The following is a 27,696-nucleotide window of genomic DNA, read 5'->3' on the forward strand; positions in this document are numbered from 1 at the left end:
CGGTCTCTTCATGCAAAGCACTTCTATATAATTATGGTTTTTAGTATGTGATCTCAACTGTTTCAATGTTGTGACTCAAGGAGCAAGTCCCAAGGGTTGCAGCCGGATCCCTGAGCCAACCTTTGTAGCATAAATGTATTCATTTCTTTAAGCCCAGCAATTGTGTACAATGTATATATGGTCTGGTGGTTGGTTGGTGCAGTATATGACCTGCTGGCAATTTACCAAGACAGCCCTGATTCAATACCTGATCGTACGTGAAAGAGTATTGGGTCAACTGCCCAACCAGATGGGTTTTTTTCTGTGGGTACTCCAGTTTCTCTTAGTGTATTGACCTGTGGTATGTATAAGCTATATTTGTGTTAGATTTAGACCTTGTCCTTTGGTACTATGGTATATTTTATCCAAGTCAACTAATGCTATGGTGTGTATCATCTTTATATGTTGATGTTATGGTGTATTCTTCCTTAGTCTATCGACACTGTGGTATACTGTTTTATTGATGCTCTGTACTGAGGAGTTTTTTTTAAGTTGAGGAGACAGGTGGAAGGTACCATAAAATATACAAAAAGACACTCATTATTTTTCTAAATTACTTTTTATTACCATAGTTCAACTTCATATATTCTCCCTACAAAGCAACAATGAGTATTTATTGAAAGAACACTTTAACATTGTAACAAAAAAACACACAAAAAAAGGAGAAATATGAACAACAATATTTATCAAAACTAACTTTTTGTAAATTGTTGCTTGCTTTCTCTAATTTAAGAACACAACATGATACAATTAAATTCTTTCTATTCTGACCTCCTCATCAAACCCGAATCCATTTTTTTTGGTAGGAAAAAGTAGCAACCAATTGTATACTGATTTGGTCAAGATTCTCAAGTCTTGACACAAAAAATAGCAAATAGTCATGTACTGACTCGCAAAGTGTATGACAGACTTGATAGGAAAAATAGCGATTAGTGACATACAATACAAACTATAAAAAGTCTTAGCCAGAAAAATAGCCATTAGTTATGTACCAGACTAGCTACTACAATTATATACTAAACAGTCTTGACAGGGAAAATAGCAATCAGTCACGTGCTAGACAAAGTTTGAAATTTTGGACAAAGTAAATATGATAATAGTATCTTATATATTAAATTATATTATATATCCTAATTAAAGCACTGATATACAATATAGTTGTCTACAATTAAATAGAATATATTTTAAGTTCAAATAAATACCCCTCATGGTCATTTTATCACACTATATTGCACTTAATGCCGAATATGAAAGACAGATGGCATCATATAAAGCAAACATTTTTTAATCCTACTTGAAGTTTGGCACATTTTCTTTGATCGACATGTTGTGTTCTGCTGGTTTTCTGTGTATTCAATTTTTGCTATTAAATGGACCCGTTTTCACTTGAAATCTGAAAATCCTCAGCAAATCATAAGAGTAAGACAAAGTTAAGTATTTACACAAAATTGTGAATCACGAGACGCCAAGTTTATGTTGCCATGTGAACCAGATCTTGGATATAGCTGCTACTGTCCCCTTTCTCCATGGTGCTCAGGAGATCTCGGAATCCGAAGTCCTGTGCCACTTTGTACTTTAACTTGACATCCCTACAGTGAGTCTCGAGGAATTTCTTCAGGTTGTTCAGGGACTGGGTGGAGTGATTTTGTTCCACTTGGAATCTGTCAAGTGAAGAAATAAATGTAAGAATGTACATTTAATCTAAAGTTCTTTTTTGAAGATTGTCATTGATAAACAAATGAAAGATGTCTAAGACATGATAGATGTATTTTCTCCGTTTCGTGGTCTGTTCACTTACTTTTCTATGGGTTCTGACACCAGGGAGGTAGTAAGTTTGATGCGAGTTTATGTTTCGTGGTCTGTTCACTTACTTTTCTATGGTTTCTGACACCAGGGAGGTAGTAAGTTTGATGCGAGACTTGAAGTCCTGCAGGTACCGGAACTCTCCACCCATCAGTACATTGTGACACAGAGCATTCGGCCAACTTCCCTTTTTACCATAAGTCTCGCTCACAATCAAAGCCTAAAGAAAACCAAAGGAAATATCAACATCATGATACAAGAATAAGCGTCATGTTACTGCAAAACAGTATTCGGTCATTGTTTGTCATCTTATATTAACTCATTCACCCCATGAAATTTCATAATAAACTATTCCATCCTTTGAAGTGGAAAAGTTCAAATGTGTCTTCAGGCCTGGGTGAATGAGTTAAATCTAACTCAAGAACCTTTGGTAATAGGTATAAACGTTTGTCATCATCCCTTGTGAATGTGAAACGGAGGTAACATACCTCTAGAAACTTTGGATGTGAGGCTATGAGTTTTTCAGCGCCCCCTGGTGAGAGATGGATGACTGGCAGTACCGGGTTGAGGTGCTGGATCTGGAGAGCGACCAGTCGAGCGTGACGTAAACAGGTTTGGGCATGTCGCAGACAGCTCTCCTGAGGACCAAACAATACCATAAACAGTGTCAGGAAAGAGACCATTTAAGTAATGCTATTCTTTTCATTTTCTTTGAAATCATTTTTTGAAATTAATGTCAGAGTAAAAACATTCAAATTACTCACTTTGTAGTAACTCTCAGCAGCCTCCGTGAAATCCTGTACAATATTCTGAAGGTCCGTTTTTATCTCGGTTGTGTTTTCTACAGCACAAAATCATGGAGCTCATACAGCATGATAATTTAGAGTAAACAAAAAGAGACATTTAGATATTGTTAATCAATGTTATATTGAGACACACAGCTGTAACAACCTAACTACTGTGGTATCCCCAAACTATGTTTGATTGTTTTGGTTTAACATCCTTGTAACAACTAGGGTCATATGATGATGTCCCGAAGTAAGTGAGCTACACCTACATACTGTGTGATTCACAATTAAGCCTCATTTTACCTACATACTGTGTGATTTACAATTAAGCCTCATTTTACCTACATACTGTGTGATTCACAATTAAGCCTCATTTTACCTACATACCTAGAAGCTTTTCCTTGTATTTGTTGAGCCCTCTACGAGCTCGCGACTCCAGCATCTGAGCAATCTCACGGTGCATGAGGAAATTGTGTGCGACCATGTCGTAGGTATCGATGTCTGAGGGATGGTAACGTTTCAGGTAGTCTAGCAAAGCAATCTTCAAACTGTTTTCCTAAAATATCAACCACATCATACTGAAACTGTTACAACAATACGAATAACAAAGTTGAGAATTATGTGAAATTGTTGAATAATAACATCCTGCTTTAAATATTCATTGATCAATCATAATAACAAGCTATTATTGAGAATTACTTATGGCTTGAAGTTGGATAAACTGATAACTACTTTCTATATATATTAATGCTGATCACCTACTTTAAACATTATTTTAAAGAAATTGTTCTAGGTTCAGCCTCCTTGCATCAGCCAGTGTCATATGAAGATGGCTTAGACATGAAAGCAACTATATGCAAACACTTTGGGACGGATTATAGTATAGGAAATTTAAACTATATTGAATATCATAAGTACAAATTGTATCTATCAAAACTCCCAAACATTGCATACTGTCGGTATATATCAGAATTTCAATAAGTTTTAAATCAGAACTCCCTAATATACAAACATGTACAAGCAGGGAGTTTGATCCATAAACATGTTTTGATGTGCATGCTTATCCAATAACAACCAGGAGTTAGTCTAATTGATGTCATAAGACCACTTACCTTTTCTATGCCTTTTTTCAGCAGAAGCTCAAAATGCTCATTCATCTTGAGGCTGTCGAATATATAGGTCATCTCAGTGAATCTGCCGACCCCTGTCAGCAGCCGTACCTGTTAAAGCAAATAAATTACAAATTATACTAGTCCAAAGGGCAAGTTGGGTTTAGGTGGTTCAATAGTCCTTGCTGAAATCTGTTAATCTTGAACTAGAGGACAGGTGTTTGTGTGGAACCCTACAGAGAAAACACTTGACCACTAGGAGTCCAATCTAAACAGATGAAGCCAGTCTTGGCACAATTTCACTTGATTAAGTTTAGAGGAGGACATACCATGAGTGAGAAGTTTTGTGTGTTGGCCAGGCTGACGGTGATGGTGCGGGCTGACCTCAGTACGTGGGAGATCCCCTCCATATTACAGGCGGTGGTGTGACAGGTATGGGACAGGATCAGTAGCTCTGTCTGGACCGACAGCACTGTAACATATAAATATTCAGGAGATATAACTGCAGATTCATACTTAAACACACTTATTTAGAGATATATAAATGTAATAACTACAAATATACCTTCCGTTGAAAAGCTTTCTATACAAGTTTGATTTACAATATATAAATACTCTATGCAGTAACTTTTTGCTGCAGTTTAACTTTTTATTTTTCATCCTCCATAATGAATTTATTATGGAAGTTAATATTAGTACACATTATTCCTTATACAGTAATAACATGTGAAGAGTGAAAATAACAGTAGGACAGAATGGATTATACTGGTGAAATGCAAAAGTTTGACTAGATGAAATATCATGGTGTACAGTACTTGGGTTAAAAACACTAACTATTCACCTTGCTACTTGTCAATAACTACGTAACTTATATATGGTGTCAGTATTAGGCCGCCGGTCCTTCAACCTTACTGTTGACCTCACTTTCAGTCAATAACTGATAAACCTACATGCAGTGGTTATATGCTGTTCCTCAGACATTCCGGTCACGACGTCCAGCAGTCTGACCCCGAGAATGGAGGGGTCAGGACACAGGGTCACAAACTGTCCAGCCACACCTCCGTCCTCTGTGGGGTTAAACAGTAGATCCCTCTCCCCCTGAGTGTGGGCAGGGTCAGTCTGAGGTAGGTCTTCACTACCGTATGTGTACTTGTATGCATAAACAATGGAGTCGCAGAGGAAACCAGCAACCTAGGAAAAAAGGTAAGCAAAAGAGCAACAATTATTAAAATACTGGTGAAAACATTGGCCCTATATGCTACTGATGTAATCCTTTCGTTATTGTACATGTAGTACATATTGTAAATTATACCTGTAGTAAATATTGTGTATTATACCTGTAGTAAATATTGTATATTATACCTGTAGTAAATATTGTATATTATATCTGTATTGTTACTCCTGCAGTATATTATTTCCAGCCTATGTATGTCGATGATTACTACTTCACTTATAAAGACTTGTGATAGGAATGATTGTATGCTTTGTACCAGCAAAAGCACCAATAAAATCATCTAAAATTCTGAAGGACTGATCAGCTTCAAAAAAATCAGGACAACATTAAGCTAGGCTGATCACTGTCCTTTAAGAGAGGAGTTACACCCAGACTTCAGAGGTGGTCAAGTTTAACAGTGTGTTATGTTAACATGTTATTTCTTTCATGTTTTTCAAAGACATCAGACTAGTGTACTTATATATCATTCACAAGGTGGTTCCTATAGAGCCTTTGATTTTGTCATGCCAGATTTCAAGGTTGTAGAAATGATGGTTTATCAAGAGCAGAACCCTTGGATTTCCAAGGTGAATGACTGATATATAGTTAGCATTGGACTATTGATAAAACACAGAACAAACACAGCTCCAGTGTCCTTAGTCCATTACCTGAGAGTTTGTGAGAGAGCAGCTGCTGATTAACTCTGAGGCTGTGTACCTGTGAGTTTGTGAGAGAGCTGCTGCTGAGTAACTCTGAGGCTGTATACCTGTGAGTTTGTGAGAGAGCTGCTGATTAACTCTGAGGCTGTGTACCTGTGAGTTTGTGAGAGAGCTGCTGCTGAGGAACTCTGAGGCTGCTTACCTGTGAGTTTGTGAAAGAGCTGCTGCTGATGAAGTTGGAGGCTACCTACCTGTGAGTTTGTGAGAGAGCTGCTGCTGAGTAACTCTAAGGCTGCTTATCTGTGAGTTTGTGAGAGCTGCTGCTGATTAACTCTGAGGCTGTGTACCTGTGGGTTTGTGAAAGAGCTGCTGCTGAGGAAGTTGGAGGCTGTGTACCTGTGAGTTTGTGAGAGAGCTTCTGCTGAGGAACTTGGAGGCTACGTACCTGTGAGTTTGTGAGAGAGCTGCTGCTGAGGAATTCGGAGGCAAGCCAGAACCTCTGAGGGAGACTTGTCTGGAGAAGTTCCTTGAGGATGGTAAACTCCTTAGCTAAAACCACGTCCTCATAACCTTTGTCCAGGACCTGTGGAAGGCAGAAACAGTTGTAACAACAGAGAAATTGTGAAGAAAAAAATCCTTTCTTTTGTTTCTTTTCAAAACCTTTGATGACTTGATTCACTAGTTTCATAGTCTAGTAATGTATTTCAGTTATAACTAAGTATAACCAGAAAAATATGTATGACTTATATAATAGAATGTGTAAATGTTATCAAAGATGACGTTCAGTCTCACTGACACACTGTTGTTATGACATTCAGTCTCACTGACATACTCACTGTTGTTATGATGTTCAGTCTCACTGACATACTCACTGTTGCTATGACGTTCAGTCTCGCTGAAATACTCACTGTTGTTATGACGTTCAGTCTCACTGACATACTCCCTTCTCACTGACATACTCACTGTTGCTATGACGTTCAGTCTCACTGACATACTCACTGTTGCTATGACGTTCAGTCTCGCTGACATACTCACTGTTGTTATGACGTTCAGTCTCACTGACATACTCACTGTTGCTATGACGTTCAGTCTCACTGACATACTCACTGTTGCTATGACGTTCAGTCTCACTGACATACTCACTGTTGCTATGACGTTCAGTCTCACTGACATACTCACTGTTGCTATGACGTTCAGTCTCACTGACATACTCACTGTTGCTATGACGTTCAGTCTCACTGACATACTCACTGTTGCTATGACGTTCAGTCTCACTGACATACTCACTGTTGCTATGACGTTCTGTCTCACTGACATACTCACTGTTGCTATGACGTTCAGTCTCACTGACATACTCACTGTTGCTATGACGTAACAGTTGAGAACTTGTTTACAGCACTGGTTTCCATGGTGACAGTGGTCAATTAAAGCCTCCATAGTGATTACATTTTTCTCTTGGCCAACTGGCAGGAAGTCCCAGGTAGTGGACGCCACAGATGCTAGACTGACCACTGGGGAGGACAACATTATATCAGAGGTAGGTTTGTATACTTATTAGTTAGGGTGAACATTACATTAAAAGACAAATGATGAACTGATCTCTCCTCATAGGAAAAGTCAGATTCCATTTAGTAAAGAGTAGAAAACAAAAGGCTCAATGGTCCTGGCTGTATTTCTCTTTAGTTCTGAATTTGTAGATGTGATTTGTTTCCCAGTTTCACAATAAATCTCTCTGAATATAATGATAATCACAATAAATCTTCATGACTATTTCTACAATGATATTGGTAAGATTGTAATATAGTGTACACTGTAGATCAGATAGGACTTAAAGAAACCCTGATCGGTTGTTATGTATGCTATACTTACTAGAGGCCTTCCTGTTCATCCTGCCAATATTCTGAGTGGTTGCCATAGACAACCTGCGATGTCCAGTGGATTCAGCCAACAGGCTGACCATGGTCATGTCCATTGATTCCCCAACAGTGACCACTCCCAAGGCCAGTCGGATACACGTCTGTGGAAAAAGAACATTTCCTGGTCATCACAGACACGTCTTAACATAGGAAATTGTCTTACTTAAGATTGTTCATAGAAAACATTAGGAAATTGTCTTACTAAAGATTGTTCATAGAAAACATTAAGTGATATGATATTAAATGAAATGTACTGTAAAAATCAAGGAAAATTTCTTTAAGGTAAAAAAATCCCATCAATTTTTTTTATTATATGCAGGCCTTGAAAAGGCATTTTCTTTTAAAATTTATATTCGTACAAAGACAGCCTAAGGTTGCATGCCTTTTTGTTATTTTTTTCCCCACATTAGTCATTGTAATTTTGCATAAAAGTATCAATATAAATATCCTGACTAATTCTGTAGTACAGTGGGTAAGATCCATGCTTTATGAATAAAAGGTCCAGGGGATCACACCCCAACGGCAGGGATTATTTTATATCTGAAATATATATTTTGGCAAGCAACTCCAGGACAGAAAAATACCAAAGAAATGGAACACTTGTTCTTTGAAGGCGATACAATGTAGATTACTGGACTCTCTACCATTTTCCATTATTTTTGTACACAAGGACAAAATATCCATCTAATACCAATTTTCTACTGTATAACCACAGAAAGGCATAATAGACTACATCAATAAACACACAATGATAAAATCATATCACTGAGTTGATACGAAAGAGGAACAACATAGGACGTTAACTGACCAGGATGATGACCAGGTCCCGAGAGTAGAAGTGGAAGTCGGTGGCCAGTCTACAGCTCTCTATCACTTGACCAGAGTCCAGTAGTTCCTGTATGAGCAGGTCAAGTGCCTTCCTCTCCTGTGAATACAATACACACAGGTGACACAAAATGTAATGAACAGAGTCATGATAATACGAAGATTTTCGAGTTGAACTTACAAAGTTTAATCTTTATTAACAGCTCATGACTTAAAAATAAGTCAACATACAAATAATGAATAAAGAACACAAAGGTTTCACAGTAAAATTACAAATACTTATTCAGACACCACCTTGAAATTCTAGAAGTGGCTGCTTATTACAGGTTCAACTATATTGGTCTCTTAACACAGGTAGTCTCTTAATAAATGTAATCTCTCAAGCAGGTAGTTGTTTAATAGACGTGGTCTCTCAAGCAGATTTGACTGTATTCATAACATGTAACTTAAATAAGAAATATAACAAAAATCAGTATGTTAAATACATCATTAAACTTACTTTTATGAAGTGAGTTTTGAAAAATCGGTTGGAACCGTAAACATGTTTGAGATTATTTGTATCATGTTATCAACCAAGATCAATCAAAGTAAAAGGAATAAGTATACATGTAATTATTTAAACGAAAAATAGTCTAATGAAGAAGGCCTCATTGACTAGGTATATGGCAACATACTGCTGAATGTGAGATGTCTATTTACCTCCTCTGTCAGTTCATTGGAGACTTGATCTTCACGAGGCATTTTGCCGTAGTTGAGTAGTTCCTTCTTCCGGTCGTGAGTGTCAGACGGTAGATGACTGCTATCATCTTCAAAAATGTCTTCCATGAAATCGTCGCTGTTATCTCCCTGCTTTAGTAGAGAGAGAGGGAAAGAGAGAAAGAGAGAGAGAGAGAGAGAGAGAGAGAGAGACAGATGTTACTAGAGTACTGACAGACAGTATAATTTACAAACACAACACAGCATTGCCAATGTCTTCATCTCATTTTCAATTCTAAACCATCTGTAAATAGTTTTGAATGAGTTAAATCATACACATGATTCTGTATACCCTGCAATCTTATTCCCATAAAAATATTTCAAAGATATTTGTTTTACATTATAAAGTACATGTTTATAACAACACCCAGGCAAGGGGACCCAAATTATAGAATGGTCACAAGGAATTCATGAAAAAATAGAATAAACATATTTAAACTACTTGAACAGTTTCTGGGTTTTTTTAAGAAGTATAAAACATTATTACACTTTTGATACAGTTACTGACAGGTCATACCTGTATCTGCTCCATCTTGGCCCTGATTCTGTATATGCTTAACGTGTGGTAAGTCTGGTCAATGAGCTGGAGCATGTCGGTCCGGGCCAGGGCCTCCATGTGTTGGACACATAACTGGTACAGGTACGCCTTCTCCTGATAGCTCTCCACCAACCCAGCCTCAGTCTGTATCATAAAGTGACACCTCAGATATGAGCTTCATTTGATATAAATCATTTCCTCCAACAGGAGCTAATACTGAGGATAGGAGGTATTTTCTTCGATATGAGCTTCCATTGGGAATAAGAAGCATTCCTTCTTACGGAATCAAATATGATATAACGCATTCTCTCAGACATGAGTTAACCTTCAGAGTACAAATCATTCCCTCAAACATGAACTAACATTTAGGACATAAAGCATTATATTATAAAAATTACAATCAGTCTTCCAGAACTCCTCAATATCTTGACAACATGTGATATACGTACCCAAAGATCTCAACTGTATCTAAGATAAGCCCTACTTACCTGAAAGAAGTCTGTTGCTTGCTCCACAGACAATTTATAGTTTAGAAAAGAGTTGGCACACTGTTTCCAAAATCTCTTACGTACGATGCTAGAATGCCATAGGGGAGATAACTCTAGCTTGGATTTTTCATCTTTCACCTAAGAAGGAAACACAAATCAGAAAATACTCTAAATGTGGCTTGCCTCGAAAGGCTGAACAGAGTCTTTAATATATACTTTGTTTTTTTTAAATTGATACAGAAGCAGTATTAATAGTGATAACTTGAAAACTATCAAAAGTTTAATGTTAAGTTTTAAGATTTCTAAATGCTCTCAACTTAAACTATATAGTTCCATAATCAACGATTCATGGAATAATAACAAAACAGAATATAGACAAAACAAAGGCAAATGCCATAGTTATATATATACCTCCGCCATAGTGATGTGATCATGTGACAGCCCCGCTTCACGGGCGAACTCCCTCGCCTGATGGAACATCTGACGCTCCACCATGACATCTAGGATCCTCCGACTCTCTCCGTCCACCTCCGACTCCTCAGTAGACACCAGGCTGGCGAAGTTTACATCAGGGATTGGTACGTTTACCACCATCTGTAACATCCGTGCTAGTCTGGCAAAGTCTGGTACTACAACGGAAGTAATGACCAACAATGAAATAAAAACAACTCAGGTTTTTACTAACAGGAGGCCCAGGGGTTGGAAGAGTTCAAGGACAGATGAAGAGTCACTGGTAGCTCAGCTAGCCTGCGACCACACAATTTGATAATGAAAGAGTCTAGTGTGGTAAAATATTGGACCTAATTCAATTCAATTTCAAAAGTACAGTTTATTTTTTTTTAAACACTTTTTAAATAAATCACGAAAATATTTTCTAAATCTTGAATATAAAAAAAAATGGCTGACATTGAATGTGCTCTCTCAAACTAGACCACGACCACGAGGTGAACTTTACCAAAGAAGCTATACCCTCCAGCTTGAAGATCAAAAGTTTGATAAACAAAGATGTCATAGCATCAATTGCAACCTTGATGATGAAAAGACTGATTAACAATGAAGTTATATCCTCAACCTTAAAGACAAAAAGTTTGACTAATAATGAAGTTATATCCTCAACCCTAAAGGTAACAAAACTTCGACAGACAATTAAGTCATACCCTCAAACTTGAAGACGAGGACGATGCTCTCGCTGTCCAGGAGGCGGAGAAGCTGGAGGATGTCGTAGAGGCTGTTTGTGTGTGTGAAGTGGTGCTGGAGGACCCTGAACACCAACTGTTGGAACCAGTCTGTATCCCCAAATATAATGGCTCGCTCCTCTGGTGTGATGTCATGGCAGTACTGTCATTACAGGGGGAGACAAATGAACTTTGAGTTTATTAATAATTAATTTATTATATTTCATGTAAGAATTTCTTACAACAATATAAATCATAACCACACCTCCCACAATGAAACTTGAGGAGTTCCTTAACTCATTCACCCGTATATATTTAAAATGGACTTGCCCGGTTTTTGAGTTGGTAAGGTGTCAAATGTGAATGGGTTAAAACATAGATTGATTTCAAGTGTATAAGATTTGCCTTGGATTAAATATCTTAGGATTCCAAACATATGTGTTGAATAACAGAATTAGAACTGGCAAATTATTCCACATGGATTAAGGTCAAAATGCCTTTAATTTGTATACATACCAGATGGAAAGATTCCTTAAAGTCTTCCAGTAAAATCTTACAATGGCTAAAATTTCTCCTTTCTGAAAACTCTGCAGAAAATTTGAAGAAGGGGATGATTGGACTGTCCTGTAAAACAAAGGGAATCAATCAATCAAATTACCTAGATATTGGATTTTATATCTACCTTAAGCAGTGAATGAAAACAGGAGATTCTGGATAACTATTTATCAAACTCAGAGGCCTACAAGTGAGGTCTCCTGATATGATGTTACTGTAACACAAATCAAATGTTGCCGGTTTACAGAGTTATTTTTATACTGACATTGTCCTGATAATATCAGACATTTAACATGTTTGCTACAGTAGCTAGGATTGCCTATTCCGTCTTTGCGTATTGCAGAGTTATCTTCTCTTGGGAGCAGGTATTGATTGTTACGTCATTGGTTTGTGCGAGAAAATTACGTCGGTTTCTCAAAAATTAATGACGTTACTCTCACAAAAAAGTGACGTAACAATACCTGCTCCCAAGAGAAGATAACTCTGCAATACGCAAAGACGGAATTGATGTATGCAAGCAGCATTTTTAATTCCACATTTGGCTTTAAAAATTTTGGTCAACCCTATATAATTCTCTTTAAATAAATGACTGCAGTATATAATACTGTATTTTTAATTGGTAACAGTAAATTGTATCTTTTATGTACATCAAAGAAATCTCATAGTTACCGGTTGGAATATATGGAAGCCATTGGCCAGTGTAGACACCCAGTTATTCTGGAGGTAGATGTCGATTATACTACCAAGATGACGCAAGTTCCATTTCCCCGCAGATTTTCCGTAATTTTTCAAGAACTTGTCATGTTCTTTGACATCTAGCATTGCCACAAGCCAGCCACACAGACAGGGTAACCCACAGGCTTCCTGGAAGGCAGAGAGGGGTAATGAAGTAGGACTGAAATGTACTAAAGGTCAACAATTTTATAAGACTTTCATTACACTTAAAAAGACATTCATTTAACCTGGAATAAAGCACAACTAACAATGTAAAGGTGTTAATTCTCGGCCATAGAAAACTTTGTATTGTGACTTTTGGACAGTTTTCTGAAATCTTTATCTTCTTTATATCTATAATCTAAATAATCTATGAATAAGAAAGAAATCATGTGTAGGTACTTTCACTCAACACGAAAAATGCAACCGTTTCCAAACTTGAAAAATTCCACTGTTACAGTATATGGTTTCCTACCGGGATACATGCGGCCAGTTCGGAGAAGAGCGGGTTACGCAGGATGATGGAGTACTGCAACAGTGACCTCCACTGACATTTGGATGACTGTGTCACAAATACAACCCGGAACACATCGTCAGGTGCCGAGTCTATGTCCACCATCAGGACTGTTAAATACAGAGTTATTGTACAGAATAAAACTTTAATAGGACTTGGAGCACCTTGTCAGTGCTGATCAATTATAAAGTCTACCAGATATACTATTAAATACATTTATACAAATATATGAAATACAAGCCTGTCGGATTAATATGTCTCGCTTATGCCCCACTTTGACCATCAATGCACATTTCAGAGAAACTAACTTAAAAGCAAAAAAATAATGTTGTTGGAGATGCTGACAAAACCAATGGACCATGAAAAGTATGCCGCATCCAGTATTTGATGCATGGGTTGAGATGTACTACCTAAGATACATCTATGGTCCAAGTTTGGTTGGTTTAGCACTCATACTTTCAGAGAAACTTACTTAAACATAAAAACTTAATGTTGAAGCCGTCGCCGGAAAAGTAACACCTAAGTCTCGCTTCCACTTTGTGGCAGAGAGACAAAAACCAATTCATAATTTCACAATAATTTTTACAGCGAAATTCAGCAAGGAGGCCCACTTGGACCTTGGCCAAATAACACTAAACAGGAAATAAATATTGAGAATATTATCAAACAGTGCTCACCACCATTATCACTGTCGTCTGCCTGTTGTACAGAAGTAAGCTGGTCCTCCTCGTCACTACTGAGGTCCACTGGAACACAAGACGTATCAAGCTGACCACAGGCAAATCAACCAATCAATACTCATAACACAATTGAAATATATAGTAGAAAAATGATTGCACAAAAAATACCACTACGAAATAGAATTGTCAAAAAATATTAGCGCAGTGTACTGATATATACATGTGATAGATGTCAAACCAAACCTCTTCAAAATACTATACTTACACTACAGTCTGTTCTACTTCCAAATTTCAAACTATTGATACTGTCAAGAGAACACTTAACTGTCAAAATAAAAGATATAAGAGGCAGAAGAGGTGGTCTCTGGACTTGTCTGTGAAAACCTGTATCTTAAGATTGAACCCACTAACTATTTTGTTATTATCTATATCTACACTGATGTCCTTGTTGTTGCTGTAAAATCTACAGTCACTGACCTGAGTCTGCATCTTTCTTGAGCCCGATTCTGACGTAAAGTGAAGAGCGCACATCCTTGCCCTTTGATCCAGCCTGACCTTGACCTTCTGTCAGCACCTGTCCCAGGTCACAAGCCCTAGTCTCGGCATTTTCTATCACATAGTGCAAGTGTTGCTGGAGGTGCACACTCTTGAATTTATACAGTAGGCTCTGCAGCTGCAAAACATACAGGTGAACAAGATTGTAAATTAAATCTATATTTTTGTAACTGTGAACAATGATAAAAGAAACAGAAATTAGAAGACGAACCATCCTATTATTGTAACTTTCCTACATTTCCTTCAAGTTTTGAGAGAACTAACCTGTTCCTTAGGATACTGGTGTGTCTGAGCGAACCAAAGGAAGGACAGCCATTTATCAGCCTGGCAGCACTCCTCCAGGAACTTGGTGGTCATCTGTATGTGCAGTACCTGACAGAACAGCACGGCTATCGTCCACTTCTGACCAGCCTCAAAACTTGTGCTACAACAGATTCAAGATATTCACCTGATTAAATTTGTATCAACATTATATACACACAAATGTAAGTTTCTAAAAGATAGACCTGTATTTCATTCATCAAATTAGTGTGCGGTAGTCTGGGTATGTCTATGTTTTACATAGAGTAAATTAATAGTCTAGGTCAAGTTTAAGATTTGATTAATAGTCTGGGTAAAGTTATTACTCATAGATACTCTGAATTACAGTGATAAGAAATGTTCCACATCCATATTTGAGGTATAATGTATACCTGGAAATGTCTTGCCCTGTCAAATATTTGCCCTTCACAGGTAAAATCCATATTTGCCGAGTGTAAATTTCACCCTTTACAAGTAATTACTATACTATTGCTGCATACTAATTACACTGTCATGATAAACCTGTCCTTGTTATGGAGGGAGAAAATTCCCAGTATACAGTACATACCTGTGGATGTGCAGACATACGTCGAAAGAATCCAACAGAACAGTGTGCTATGTATATGTGGTGGTTATATAAGTGGAGTTATGGAGTTATCCCAGCTCACTGAACCACAACTGTTTTACAGACTGAATGCTACATGTAGCTCTAAGGCCAAAGACGTTAAATATCAAGATATCAATTGATTAGACAATGACAATGTGCTACGATTCCCATTCCAGTAATTGATCAATCTACCGTACCTAGGAATGTCATCCTTATCAAGGCTTGCGCTAATGGCCTCCTCCAGTTTGACCAGCAGGAAAGTGGCCTGTTTCCTCTGATGTAACGCACAGCCACACAGCCAGGACGCTGGGTGTACAAATACACAATACATGTAGAGTAAAGCCTAATATAATGGCAACTAGCAAGAACCAGATCAATTGGTCAGTATGTCATTATAATCAGTAATATACAGTGCATTTAAAACACATCAGACGTTACAATTTTTCCTTAACATTAGTTTTGGTAATATCAGGTTATACTGCACTTGTATGTATTGAATGTAACATGTATTTACCATCAATAGAAGATAACAAATATAACAGTATCATTTTTTTTTTTTTTCAATTGCTATTTCAATAAGTAAATTTGAACTTTATCAATAGAGATCCATTAGGTCAAGTTTTGGTGGTTAGGAAGGGAAGTAACTCTGACGGAATTACAAGGGTCTTTAAACCACCAAGATTTATGTGTTTATTAAATAAATATACAATATATTCCTGTCAGATGAACAAATTGTCTTGGTCTACCTAGACTGTCACTTGTTGCCACCTCACAGTGATTTTTCTCTAGTTCAACAGATCAAGTAATTAGACAGGTTTCTGTTTAACCCAGAGCAACTGGTAACTTCAAAACATAACCTTTGGTTGGGATAAACCTGCTGTACCAGTAATTATTATTTTTTCATATTATTCCCGACAAGTGATTGGCCAGGAGTGCATCACGTGTCCACCGATAAAAACTGATATTGACTTGGAGCACGTGATTTTTGTTGAAGGACTGGGTGTTTCTAAAAATAGAGTTATGACATGTCTCCAAACAATGCAGCGTCCCACTTCCGAAGCTTTTTGTTGTGGGTTTTTTTCAGATTGCTTACATTACTGTTTTGTAAAATAATAAAACAATTGTAGCCTTTTACTTCGGTCAATACCTGGATTTATCGACCCGAGAAAAGATATATTAATCTCGTCCAGCGTCCTCGGTCAATATATCTTTTCTTGGGTCAATAAATCCAGGTATCGACCTCAGCCAAAGGCTATAATTGAATAATGTTAAAACAAGCCCTGTATCTTTTCGATAAGGATCATTAGAAAAAACATACAACCACTATAAATTGATCCTTATCTTATAAACTAACAATTTAAGTCTAAGTTGTTGGGAAGATGATGAATAAAGAAACCCAATCCTGTTTTCTAGTGGTGAATGAAAAGTGACCCCAGTAACCTACCTATCTCTGCCTCGTTGTGGCGTGCCTGCTCCTTACGGCGGTCAATGTTGCCGGTCAAACAACTGTTGAGGTAGAGCAGTATCTCCTGCCCTACCTGCAGATATGTCCTTATAAGGATGCTGTTTTGTCCAAGCATCTCTGTGAAAACGACACATGCACAGGAAATCTGGGGGTTGTGAAAGTTTTTTATTCCAATCCAAAGTGCTGTTCCACATGCAGCCAGGATGCTGAGGACAATCATAAAATGTAAAAAAAAACATTTTCCAAGAGCTTTGAAAAGTCTAATTCAAGCAAAAAGTTGTAGGTGCTCCAAATATTTCAAAGATATGCCTTACATTTTCTTTTGACATCATTTATTATTTTCTGACTTTTAAGAAAGCTAGTGCAAACTGTACTAGATTTAGTATACATATATCTTATTTAAACTAACACATTAACATCCTTTATAATTAAGTCCATCTGATATTTTATGTACCGTAAGAAAATCAGCTTGCCTCCAAATTAAATAAATTTTATTTAGTTGTCTCTGAAAATGATTCTCAGTTTAGTACATTTTGTAAGTACACATGTATATTGCATTCATTTGTCCAATGTCGAATATTTTATGAAAAATATTTAACTTTTAATAGAAATGGAGGTGATAAACAAAGGAAGGTTATATCACCTTTTGTTGGACAGTGTCGTAGGGTCAGTGTCAAGCTGTTCTGCCAAAAACGATGCGAAGGCGAAGGACGGTCTGCCTTGTCGTAGGTAGTAAGTGTATCTAATCCTCTCTGTGTAGGCGAATCGGTTCACCAGCTCCGACATGGAGAAGTGGGGCAGCTGTCGCAGGGATTCTGTAGGGAGGAGTTACATGTCATATGTCTCTTTAATGTCACATGTTAGTCATGTGATGTGGCCGATGGGACAGGTTTAATCTAAATCATGTGACAACAGTGTGGCACATTAAATGTTTGGTCATACGTTATGATCATCTAGGAAGTTAAAATACAGTTTTCACAACAGAGAAGAGTAGTTTTTAACAGTTAGGTATATCATAAGACTGTATCATTACCAGAGTGGAAAATGTGCCCAGAATATAAAGTAGGGGGGGGGGTGTACAAACCTTCTCCTGTTGTACGGTTCATAGACTGCCAACCAAACAGTCGACTTGGACTAAATGGGGCATTGTCCTGTAAAACAAAAGTATTTCTAGCATAACACAAACCTGATTTGAATTTTTCTTTGGTATTTATTTCAATTTTATATGTCTGTAAGTGTTGTTTATTGGGAAACGTTTCCTGCACTTTTATAACTGTTTTAAGTATACATTGTCAATTGTTTACATGGAAGATTCTATTAAAAATGTTGAAGTGATAATTCCACTGTTTAAACATCTGAATCAAGCTGCCTTCAGAATTGGAACCTAAACCCCCAGCCACATTCAAGCAATCTAGACATCATAGTCACCTGGGCTGGTACTAATTCTCTTTTACTATCCTTAAAAACGTATCAGGATTTATAGGACAATCAAAAAAAATCATAACAATAACAAAAGAGAAGTTGTCCAATAATTTCCTGTTCTATACAACATATTTTCTAAATACTGTACACTTAGACAAATTAAATAAACGTGAAAACTCAAACAAAATTGTCTGGTTCAGAAAATGAAAGCTTGCAAATAATATTGTAGTGGCCTGGACAAACCTTGAGTAGCTGATAAATGGTGACATCATTCTGGGGTTTGTCGATGGTGGAGGTGGGGAACAGAGCTACATGGAGTTTAGGGTATGGCTGCAGGGCTTGCTCCAGAGCCTCCACGCTGAGTCCACCAAACATTGCTGTCATGTCGGTCCCAGGAGTAATCTGAAGCAGACCAATTAAAAATTGTTACACAACAAAATTGTTCTCACAAGTGAAAATTCCACAAAATTACTGGTGTTTACTTGAGTATTTTCATATCCTCAGAATTTTATAAATGAAACATGATTTAAACTTCACTTCTAGGTAAGGTATCACAAGTGCTTTAAGAACTTTGTTCTAACAAATCAGAGAGTGAAGAGGAGACTTACCTGTTGTAGGGTATGTGGTAAGTACATAAGTGTTGCAAGGGCTGTTATGACTTCACCCTGACCAATCAGAGCGAGGATAACAGACTTACCTGTTGTAGGGTATGTGGTGAGTATACAAGTGTTGCAAGGGCTGTTATGACTTCACCCTGACCAATCAGAGCGGGGATAACAGACTTACCTGTTGTAGGGTATGTGGTGAGCATATAAGTGTTGCCAGGCCTGTTAGGATTCTCCCTGACCAATCAGAGCAGGGATGACAGACTTACCTGTTGTAGGGTATGTGGTGAGTATATAAGTGTTGCCAGGGCTGTTAGGACCTCTCCCTGACCAATCAGAGCGGGAATGACAGCACCGTCCAGTGACCAGGTGAGGGCTGCATTGGCTACGCTGGCTTCACATATACTGACCGTGTCTATAGTAACGAATCAAAAGTCTAATGAACAGTTATATTTGACAATAAAGTTTATTTCTTACACTTCATCAAGCAAGTTTCTTTTGTTACAGATCAGATGACACCTCCATTCATTAAGATAACATGGGAGAAGTGTTGAATCTGTACAAACATGTAATTCTGGAGAGATGAACATCCCTAGGGGTAGTCTGTGACAACCACTTAGCACCAATAATATGCAATGTACATATTTTCACAAATGAGTTCAATATTTTTCTTAACAATTTTTGATAAATCCACAATAGATAAGAGATGCCCAGAATATATTATATAAAAATGTTAGTTGAAATAAAGAATAAAGTTCAGTTATATCATCTGTTTTCTGACACTAACTAACCAATACCTACTGTGGGGGTTGGTGGCCACGGAGTATAACTAACCAATACCTACTGTGGGGGTTGGTGGCCACGGAGTACATGTGGACAAAGAAGTCCAACCATTGGTGGTCACTGGAGGCCTGGGCCACTCGGGACAGGACATCAGACTGGACCCTGTAAATGGAAGAGAAATACATGAAAAATGATGTTTATCCCTATCCTGTCTCAAAAGAAGGGTGAAGAAAAGTTTTTTTTAAGCTGAAAAGATCGTTTCTATATACCAAATGCCATTCTCAAATTTAATCACTATAATGATATTTCCATGTATGAAGGAGCCTAGGAATTCATTATATGTGGCCTTGTCTGATACAAAAGTCCTACCCGAGAAAGAAACAGCTGGGACAGCCAAGAACCTGTTCACCAGAGGAGGGAGATATTGCATCCTACATGTCAACAACATACAACAACAGTTTCAAGATTTTATTTCATACTTCCACAAGAATCAAACTGTGTGTTTTTGTTCGGCTGAACATAAAAAGACAAAGGGATATTACACAGTCACACTTTCAATTTATCAAAAACACGTTGTAGGACTTGGCAACAATATTACACCATCTCATGGACTTTCTTTTACCGGCAAAATGTTGCATCAAATGTTCCCGTGTTTAATAGTTCATGCACTTCTCAATGTAGTTCGCGGTTCACACAAACTATTCAGGACAAAAATCAAGCAGTTTTCCTGCTCTTTCTTGCAGTCTTTCCCATTTTTAGTGTATAGCACAAAATAAATTAAATAACACAAATCAAAACAAATCATAAGATTTAAATTCATTCATCAATTAATATTTTATAATGAATTCATTTCTACACAAAACATTGAAAAATGTCCTCGTAGAAATGAATAACTGTTATTAGTTTGAGGTGTTTTCAAGGAATATTGAGCAAATTCCAACACTTTTGCCAAAAAACACCCCTTTTCCAGTAATTATCAAGCAGTGAATCAATCCCATCACCTGGTCTGTTTACGCCATGTGAAATATTGCCTACAAAAGAAAATCAATTATCTCCCTTTGACCACAAAGATGCATACGATGTTGTCATCAGAGATTTTATGCCCTGGGGTTTGTAGGTATACTGTACCTGTGAAGGAGACAGTACTGCCAGAGGAGACTGGGAAGGTTGTTGTGTACACAGTACTTGGTGAAGTCCTGATGAAACCTCTCCTGGATGTGGACAGGGTAGGAGGCCAGTGGGTGTGGCACAACTAAAGGACCTCCTACATATCTCATCTGTTCCAGCAACATGGGGAAGTCGGCCTGGTCCAGGTATAGCTTGTTTCTGTAAAATAAGTCATAAAACGATCATTCAGAATGGTCCATGAATAGCTTGTTTCTGTAAAATGAGTCACAAAAGTATCATTCAGAATGGTCCATGAATAGCTTGTTTCTGTAAAATGAGTCACAAAAGTATCATTCAGAATGGTCCATGAATAGCTTGTTTCTGTAAAATAAGTCACAAAAAGATCATTCAGAATGGTCCATGAATAGCTTGTTTCTGTAAAATGAGTCACAAAAAGATCATTCAGAATGGCCCCATGCATAGCTTGTTTCTATAAAAAAATAATAGTCACAACAGAAACTTTAATGATATGTATTTTTGGTAATGTTCTTCATATATTTCTCTGCGAAAATATTTCAGGTCCACTCTAAAGCAAACTTGTCACCTTGAACTTAATGAAATAGCACATTTAATACTGATTCTGAAATCATTTTGCATTTTATTCAATATAATATTTCAAAATGAGATGAATTGAATAAAATCATGTCCAATAAATTTCTATGGATATCCTACTTTAAACCAGAATATTTTTGCACTGCCAAATTTTTGTACTTCTGGCTTTGAAGAACATGTCTACTTATCGCTACTGCTAACTATACATATGTAACATTTGTCTTCACCTTCGACAACTAAAGGAAAAAAACAAAAATGGAGGCAAAATATCTGTTTTTCTAGCTTGGGAAAAAGTCACAATAAATTGAGTTCCCTCTACCCCATAATTTTGGAGTGCTAAAGATACTTCATACAGTGAATATAGCATTCTTATGAAAAATGAACAGAAATCAACTTCCTGTTAAATATCTTAATAAAAAAACCTGAGAAGGGTTAATGACTCGATTTTGCAGGCCTGAAAATTATTAACCCTCCCAAATCTATTCTTAAACAAATAACAGTGGCATTGCTAATATGCATGTCTAAACAAACATAATCAAGAGTCCCACTTACTGAACACAATAGCGAGTGACCTGGAGGAATGTGAAGGCGGTCAACTTGCTGGCCTGACTGTGTATTTCCTGAACGATGGTATGGTTACCCGACTCAGCGGCCTGGTCAATAAGGTCCTTTAATATGTCGAGTTTGTTGTGTCGAGCCAGGTAATCCACTACTAGGTCAAGGCGACATTTCAGCTCCTCTGTAAATACAAAAATACAAAGTTATCATCATTTGTGATTTGTCATAAAGAAGTAGGAAGCAGTAATCAGTATGCAAAATTGATATTCCTCAAGTAGGTGTGCGAATTAGTCTTTCAAACTGTTCCCTCAGCCCCTCGAGTCCCCCCCCCCCCCCCCCCCCCCCCCCCCCATCCTAGCATCCATCAAGACTAACCAGCATTAACCCTCCAGACCTAGTCCTAGAAAGTGTCAAGTAAGACAGGTCTTACCCCTCCAGACTTTGTCCCCTACCCTAGTGTCCAGTAGAACTGACCAGCCTTACCCCTTTAGACTTTGTCCCCTACCCTAGTTTCCATTAGAACTGACCAGCCTTACCCCTCCAGACTTTGTCCCCTACCCTAGTTTCCAGTAGAACTGACCAGCCGTACCCCTCCAGACTTTGTCCCCTACCCTAGTGGCCAGTAGAACTGACCAGCCTTACTCCTCCAGACTTTGTCCCCTACCCTAGTTTCCAGTAGAACTGACCAGCCTTACCCCTCTGGACTTTGTCCCCTACCCTAGTTTCCAGTAGAACTGACCAGCCTTACCCCTCCAGCCTTTGTCCTCTATTCTAGTGTCCAGTAGGACCATTTGCTGGGTATCTGGATTCCACCATTGTAACCAGCCCATCAACACATTCGAGTAGCGACCTGATTGGTTAACTATCTTCTCCTTGGAATCATCTGATTGGTTGACATCATTTTCAAGTACACTGTCTATCTCCCCACATTCCTCAGAAAGGTCATACTTTTTGTCAGCCAGCTGAATACCACAACTTCTCTGTAAAGTCGACCTAGACAAAATACATACAGCCACACTATTACAGTATCGGTATACTTACATCAATTTAACAAATTAGAGGCCTTTGGGCCATAACTGAGCCATCATCTGAGAGAAATTATGAATGATATAGCTTTATATGAATAGAAGCCAAATGGAAAATGCTGTTGCTGTTAAATGTACTGTATTTACATTTGCATGGCATTGTCACTATATAGCCTCTTTGAAAGCTGTGTCGTTGATGGGACTTTAATTACCATGCATCACGAGACACAATTCTTAGCGTATTAATACAACACTGACCGGAACTATAATATCAAATATAAACAAACATGACGGCTGCTGAAATATCGCTGGGCATTGTGAGATTTGACAATGCCATTGTAAACGTATGTGCAAAATAAAAAATAAAATAAAAAACACTTTTATTACAACGAAAACAAGACCAATGTCTGCAATATCGTACAAAATGCACATCGGTTGAAATCACCAATGCCGGCAATGGAAACAATTTTAATGCTCATGCAATTTATCAGAAATATCGTCTGTTACACTGCACTGATCAACAGGGGTTCGTTACAAATGTCTGAAATACACATATTATATAGACCTACTGACACATATGTTACAGACCTACTGATATGAGTCACACCACACATAAACATTTCAGACATTTGTAACGAACCTGTGCTCTGTCGCAAGATCACTCAAGTCAAACGCTATCTTTCACGCGTCTCGCATCCACCATTCCTCAGTTTCTGACGACATGTCAAATAACGAGGATGTTATAGAATCTACTGACTGTTGTCAGGTTCCCATACAATCAACAAATACATTCACGCCTAGATTCTTCACAAAATGAGCAAAGAGAAAAGTTTGAGTTAACTTCCATTTACGGTGTTCACTGTATTTGTCCATGCGCAAAATTTGTTCCGCGGAAAAATCGAAACAATTTCAAATATAACTTTTAGCTCAGAGTTCTATTGATAAACTTAAATCACCCTATAGACATATCATACGCAATTGTATTGATACTGAATTGTGGAATAAAATTGAAGTGTTTGTTAAAATATCAAAGTACTACTTTGTTTTCCAATCAGCACGCAACAATACGCTGTTCAAACTATTGATCGAAATTGTGTGGACTGTCGATACGGCGGGTATTTTTTATTTTTGATATAAATTATAAGTTAAAAAAGAACATAAGAGGCAGAGAAAACGTAAACATAAGTGTTGAACTGTTTTTGTATGGTATTTATGATCTAATTGAATGACACAGCTTTGCAAACAAACAAATCATAATGCGCTAGCGCACATTAGGTTGTTTGCTTGCAAAGCTGTGTCATTCAAATAGATCATAAATAACATACAAAAACAGTTCAATGCTTAAGTATTCACACAGGATATCTCGAGCCCAGTACTGTATTCACACAGGATATCCGGACCCCAGTACTGTATTCACACAGGATATCTGGTGCCCAGTACTGTATTCACACAGGATATCTGGTGCCCAGTAATGTATTCACACAGGATATCCGAAACCCAGTACTGTATTCACACAGGATATCCAGAGCCCAGTACTGTATTCACACAGGATATCTGGTGCCCAGTAATGTATTCACACAGGATATCCGAAGCCCAGTACTGTATTCACACAGGATATCTGGAGCCCAGTACTGTATTCACACAGGATATCCAGAGCCCAGTACTGTATTCACACAGGATATCTGGAGCCCAGTACTGTATTCACACAGGATATCTGGAGCCCAGTACTGTATTCACAAAGGATATCCAGAGCCCAGTACTGTATTCACACAGAATATCTGGATTACTCAATAGTGTTAACTGCTGTATTTGTTTATGTATGTGTTACATTTCAAATAAAAAAAATCAATAATACATAAGAAAATATAAACAATAATTACCTAATTAACTCCAAAAACGTCTATGGAATTCTTTTCATATGGTATGGGTTTCTTTACGAAAAAAAACCCCAACATAAACTCCATTTATGGCAAGTTTCACAAGGTTTGGGTTTCTTTTCTGATAAGATTTATTAAAGGTAGCTGAGTCACACCAGAAAAAATTCCCATGTATGGTTAAAGTTTTGGGTAATGGTATGTGAAACATTCAGTGAAAAAATGAAAAGATGTGTGGACCAGACTATAACTGTTGATACATACATTTCCGGTCCACCCTGTTGTTGTAGGCCAGCCACTGCAGCTCTGTGGGACTGACACGGATAGTGTTTAGACAGGGAGTCACAAAAGGTCACAAGGTCGTCCTGTTCTTGTGTCAGTGGTGCCCGGGATCGTAGCTCTTTGATGATAAAGTCTCGTGTAGATTTGTTCACAGACATCAGGGCCTTTTCCCATAATGTGGCGTCAATATTCAGGCCCTGACAACAGCACATATATATGCATAAGTGATTTCTAGCTATGAATAAAGCAATTTATGTAGAACTCATCAAGCTTGTTTACCGGTAAAAGTATACAACTGTACATACAGTTTTTACATTTCGTTTGTATTTATACTTTATGAAAATTTATGGAGGCGTGTAATTTCAATCAAGTATACATTACTTACGAATCATGTCTGTATGTTGTTGATGCACATCTAGACTATGCACTATCATACAACGTATATTAACGGTACAAATAAAGTGAAACACAGGACATTTTGTAGATTTATAGTTATAGAAGTCAGTAAAACCCTAACCAATCTAGCCTTATCCTAGACATGTGATGATCCTGGTTTAACATTACCAGATTTGCAAGGATGAGGAGGGCTGGTTTGGTCTGTTGGTGCGACAGGTACTGAACAATTTTGTTCAGGCTGGCTCTGATAATACAAGTCAGGTCAGCCTTGTGTCCCTGGTCGCACAGGTAGGTCTGTAGGGCGGGGATACAATTCCCTGTCACTCCACTCTCTATCACAGCCTGAAATATATCACAGGTATATACATATATAGGTCTGTAGGGCAGGAATATAATTCCTTGTCACTCCACTCTCTATCATAGCCTGAAATATATCACAGGTAGATATATTAATATTACATTTATACAGGTGTGTAGTTCAGATATACAATTCCTCGTCACTCAACTCTCAATTACAGCCTGAAATATATCACATGTATATACATTTATAGGCATGAAGGGCAGAGATTATGTTCCTCATCATCTGGAAAAGCCTCCAAATGAAATACACTCTATAAACAGGGATACAAAACCTAACTACTGAAATTGCTCAAAACGGTATTTTTCAAACAGATCAATGATTTTATCATTTTGTGAAAAAAATACATACTTTGTTTACTTTCTTTGACATAAAGATCCTTTCACAGAACAGGTATGACAACCTTTATATCAAGTCCATGGCATCTCATATACACATACCTGATCTGATAATCTACTTTTAGTGCCAGGCATCTAAACTGTACATACCTCTTTTGACATACCGGACCACTCACTGGCTGGAGTACCGGCCTCCGGTACACGATCTGCAGTCCCTGGCATCCCACTCAACCCTGAATTCTGCTGAAGCTGCTTGTCTATACAACCTCTGACCTCTCCAATGAGATCCAGCAATTTTTCTATGGCCATATTTAAACACTTCACCTCCTCTTCTTGTCCATATGATTCCTTCTCCTTATCAAGTAAGTTAAGTCCATCATGCAACAGTTCATAAAGGAAGTCAAGCAAGATTTCAGCCAGTTTCTTAGAGAATCTTTCTGATCCCTTGTCTGTGAGATGTATTTTTACAGTTTCAATCAGTAGCTGTAGAGCTGGCTCCAGCTGCATCAGGTTGTCATGGTGATTAGAGGTCAAAGACCAAGAAGGGGAAGTCACTCCTGGAGAGGTTGGTGTAGCCAGTTTGGAACTGGAAAAGACTGAAAAGAAGATAAAACTAACATTCTGTATACACTTGCAAGTCTTACTTCAGTTGAAATTTCTTAATATAACTGACCTTTCATTATCAAAGTTGTACTTGCCATCAAACAGTTTCATTATCTTCTATTTCCTGATTCATGTACAGGGAATTGGAGATCCAACATTCCTAGTGTAGGTTCAGTGCTGAAAGTTCTACAAGGAACGTAACGTCTGCAGTATAAACTCAGTATGTTCAATGAATCTAAAGTCAATGTAACATACTGCGAGTTCTACAAGGAGCGTAACATCTGCAGTATAAACTCAGTATGTTCAATGACTCCAAAGTCAATGTAACATACTGTAAGTTATACATTTGTAACAGGAAAGAGAATAGTGTGCTTCCACCGGGGATCGAACCCTCGATCTCCAGGTTCCTAGTGGGACGCTCTACCACTGAGCTAAAGAGAAATTCCCTCTAGCTCGAAGCTAGAAGGCGACCTTAATCCTATGTACAGTTAAACCTGCCACACGTTATACAAGGAGCAGGAGATTCAACATTTGCAGTTTAAGCTAAGTGTGTTTGTCCCACGTCTATTCTTAAGTACCGATCTTACTCACATGAGGTTCTTATCTACTGTTTCACTTCAATTACCCATGTCAGTTATGTATCAAAATGGTAAATGATAACATGATTTTCATTAACTTGACGAGCTATATGAATAAGAAACGAATACTAATGTCAAACAAGAGGCCCAAGGGCCTTAGCGGTCACCTGAGTTATATCATAGATACTGGTAGCTTTATTTTACTGTTTAGATGTGATGTGGAAATCAGCATGTAAACTAAGTGAAATACAATACTTGTCATGTCATCAATGGATAAGAATTTGAAAATATTGGTAAATGTTCCCTTTGGGGCCCCGCCCTAGCCCCTGGGGATGGGGCAGGAATCCTAATTTTACAAAGTAAAACTCTCATTTACCCAAGATGATTCTGACTAAGTTTGAGCAATTTTCTGCTGAAAATATATAAAATATATACCGAAAAGTGTTATTTCCCTAT

The 27,696-nt window shown here is 37.7% G+C and overlaps 1 protein-coding gene across 2 annotated transcripts in view; it reads right to left on the bottom strand.

Moving 5' to 3' along the window:
- Positions 1-579: 579 nt before the first annotated feature.
- Positions 580-27,696, bottom strand: part of LOC110445598 (spatacsin-like) — a 35,627-nt gene continuing 8,510 nt past the window's right edge. The window contains exons 7-42 of one of the 2 annotated variants that reach the window (XM_021490280.1): positions 26,210-26,655; positions 25,532-25,705; positions 24,950-25,164; positions 22,535-22,779; positions 21,781-21,967; positions 20,638-20,835; positions 19,571-19,671; positions 18,996-19,141; positions 18,365-18,523; positions 17,784-17,850; positions 17,343-17,514; positions 16,679-16,905; positions 15,432-15,540; positions 14,592-14,751; positions 14,250-14,445; positions 13,770-13,838; positions 13,054-13,202; positions 12,534-12,728; positions 11,826-11,933; positions 11,292-11,472; positions 10,546-10,763; positions 10,135-10,272; positions 9,626-9,790; positions 9,052-9,198; positions 8,336-8,452; positions 7,481-7,628; positions 6,971-7,122; positions 6,057-6,194; positions 4,690-4,930; positions 4,069-4,211; positions 3,743-3,850; positions 3,018-3,186; positions 2,607-2,683; positions 2,331-2,480; positions 1,911-2,062; positions 580-1,700 (exon numbers count right to left, since the gene is read on the bottom strand). In XM_021490280.1, coding sequence (XP_021345955.1) covers positions 1,511-1,700; positions 1,911-2,062; positions 2,331-2,480; positions 2,607-2,683; positions 3,018-3,186; positions 3,743-3,850; positions 4,069-4,211; positions 4,690-4,930; positions 6,057-6,194; positions 6,971-7,122; positions 7,481-7,628; positions 8,336-8,452; positions 9,052-9,198; positions 9,626-9,790; positions 10,135-10,272; positions 10,546-10,763; positions 11,292-11,472; positions 11,826-11,933; positions 12,534-12,728; positions 13,054-13,202; positions 13,770-13,838; positions 14,250-14,445; positions 14,592-14,751; positions 15,432-15,540; positions 16,679-16,905; positions 17,343-17,514; positions 17,784-17,850; positions 18,365-18,523; positions 18,996-19,141; positions 19,571-19,671; positions 20,638-20,835; positions 21,781-21,967; positions 22,535-22,779; positions 24,950-25,164; positions 25,532-25,705; positions 26,210-26,655 — 5,957 coding nt within the window. In that variant the 3' untranslated portion in view covers positions 580-1,510. Of the gene's footprint in view, positions 1,701-1,910; positions 2,063-2,330; positions 2,481-2,606; positions 2,684-3,017; positions 3,187-3,742; positions 3,851-4,068; positions 4,212-4,689; positions 4,931-6,056; positions 6,195-6,970; positions 7,123-7,480; positions 7,629-8,335; positions 8,453-9,051; positions 9,202-9,625; positions 9,791-10,134; positions 10,273-10,545; positions 10,764-11,291; positions 11,473-11,825; positions 11,934-12,533; positions 12,729-13,053; positions 13,203-13,769; positions 13,839-14,249; positions 14,446-14,591; positions 14,752-15,431; positions 15,541-16,678; positions 16,906-17,342; positions 17,515-17,783; positions 17,851-18,364; positions 18,524-18,995; positions 19,142-19,570; positions 19,672-20,637; positions 20,836-21,780; positions 21,968-22,534; positions 22,780-24,949; positions 25,165-25,531; positions 25,706-26,209; positions 26,656-27,696 lie in introns of both variants that reach the window. The other variant, XM_021490279.1, reaches the window with a different exon arrangement.

Source organism: Mizuhopecten yessoensis, unplaced genomic scaffold (genome assembly GCF_002113885.1).
Source record: "Mizuhopecten yessoensis strain PY_sf001 unplaced genomic scaffold, ASM211388v2 scaffold2329, whole genome shotgun sequence".
Taxonomy (NCBI): Eukaryota; Metazoa; Mollusca; class Bivalvia; order Pectinida; family Pectinidae; genus Mizuhopecten; species Mizuhopecten yessoensis.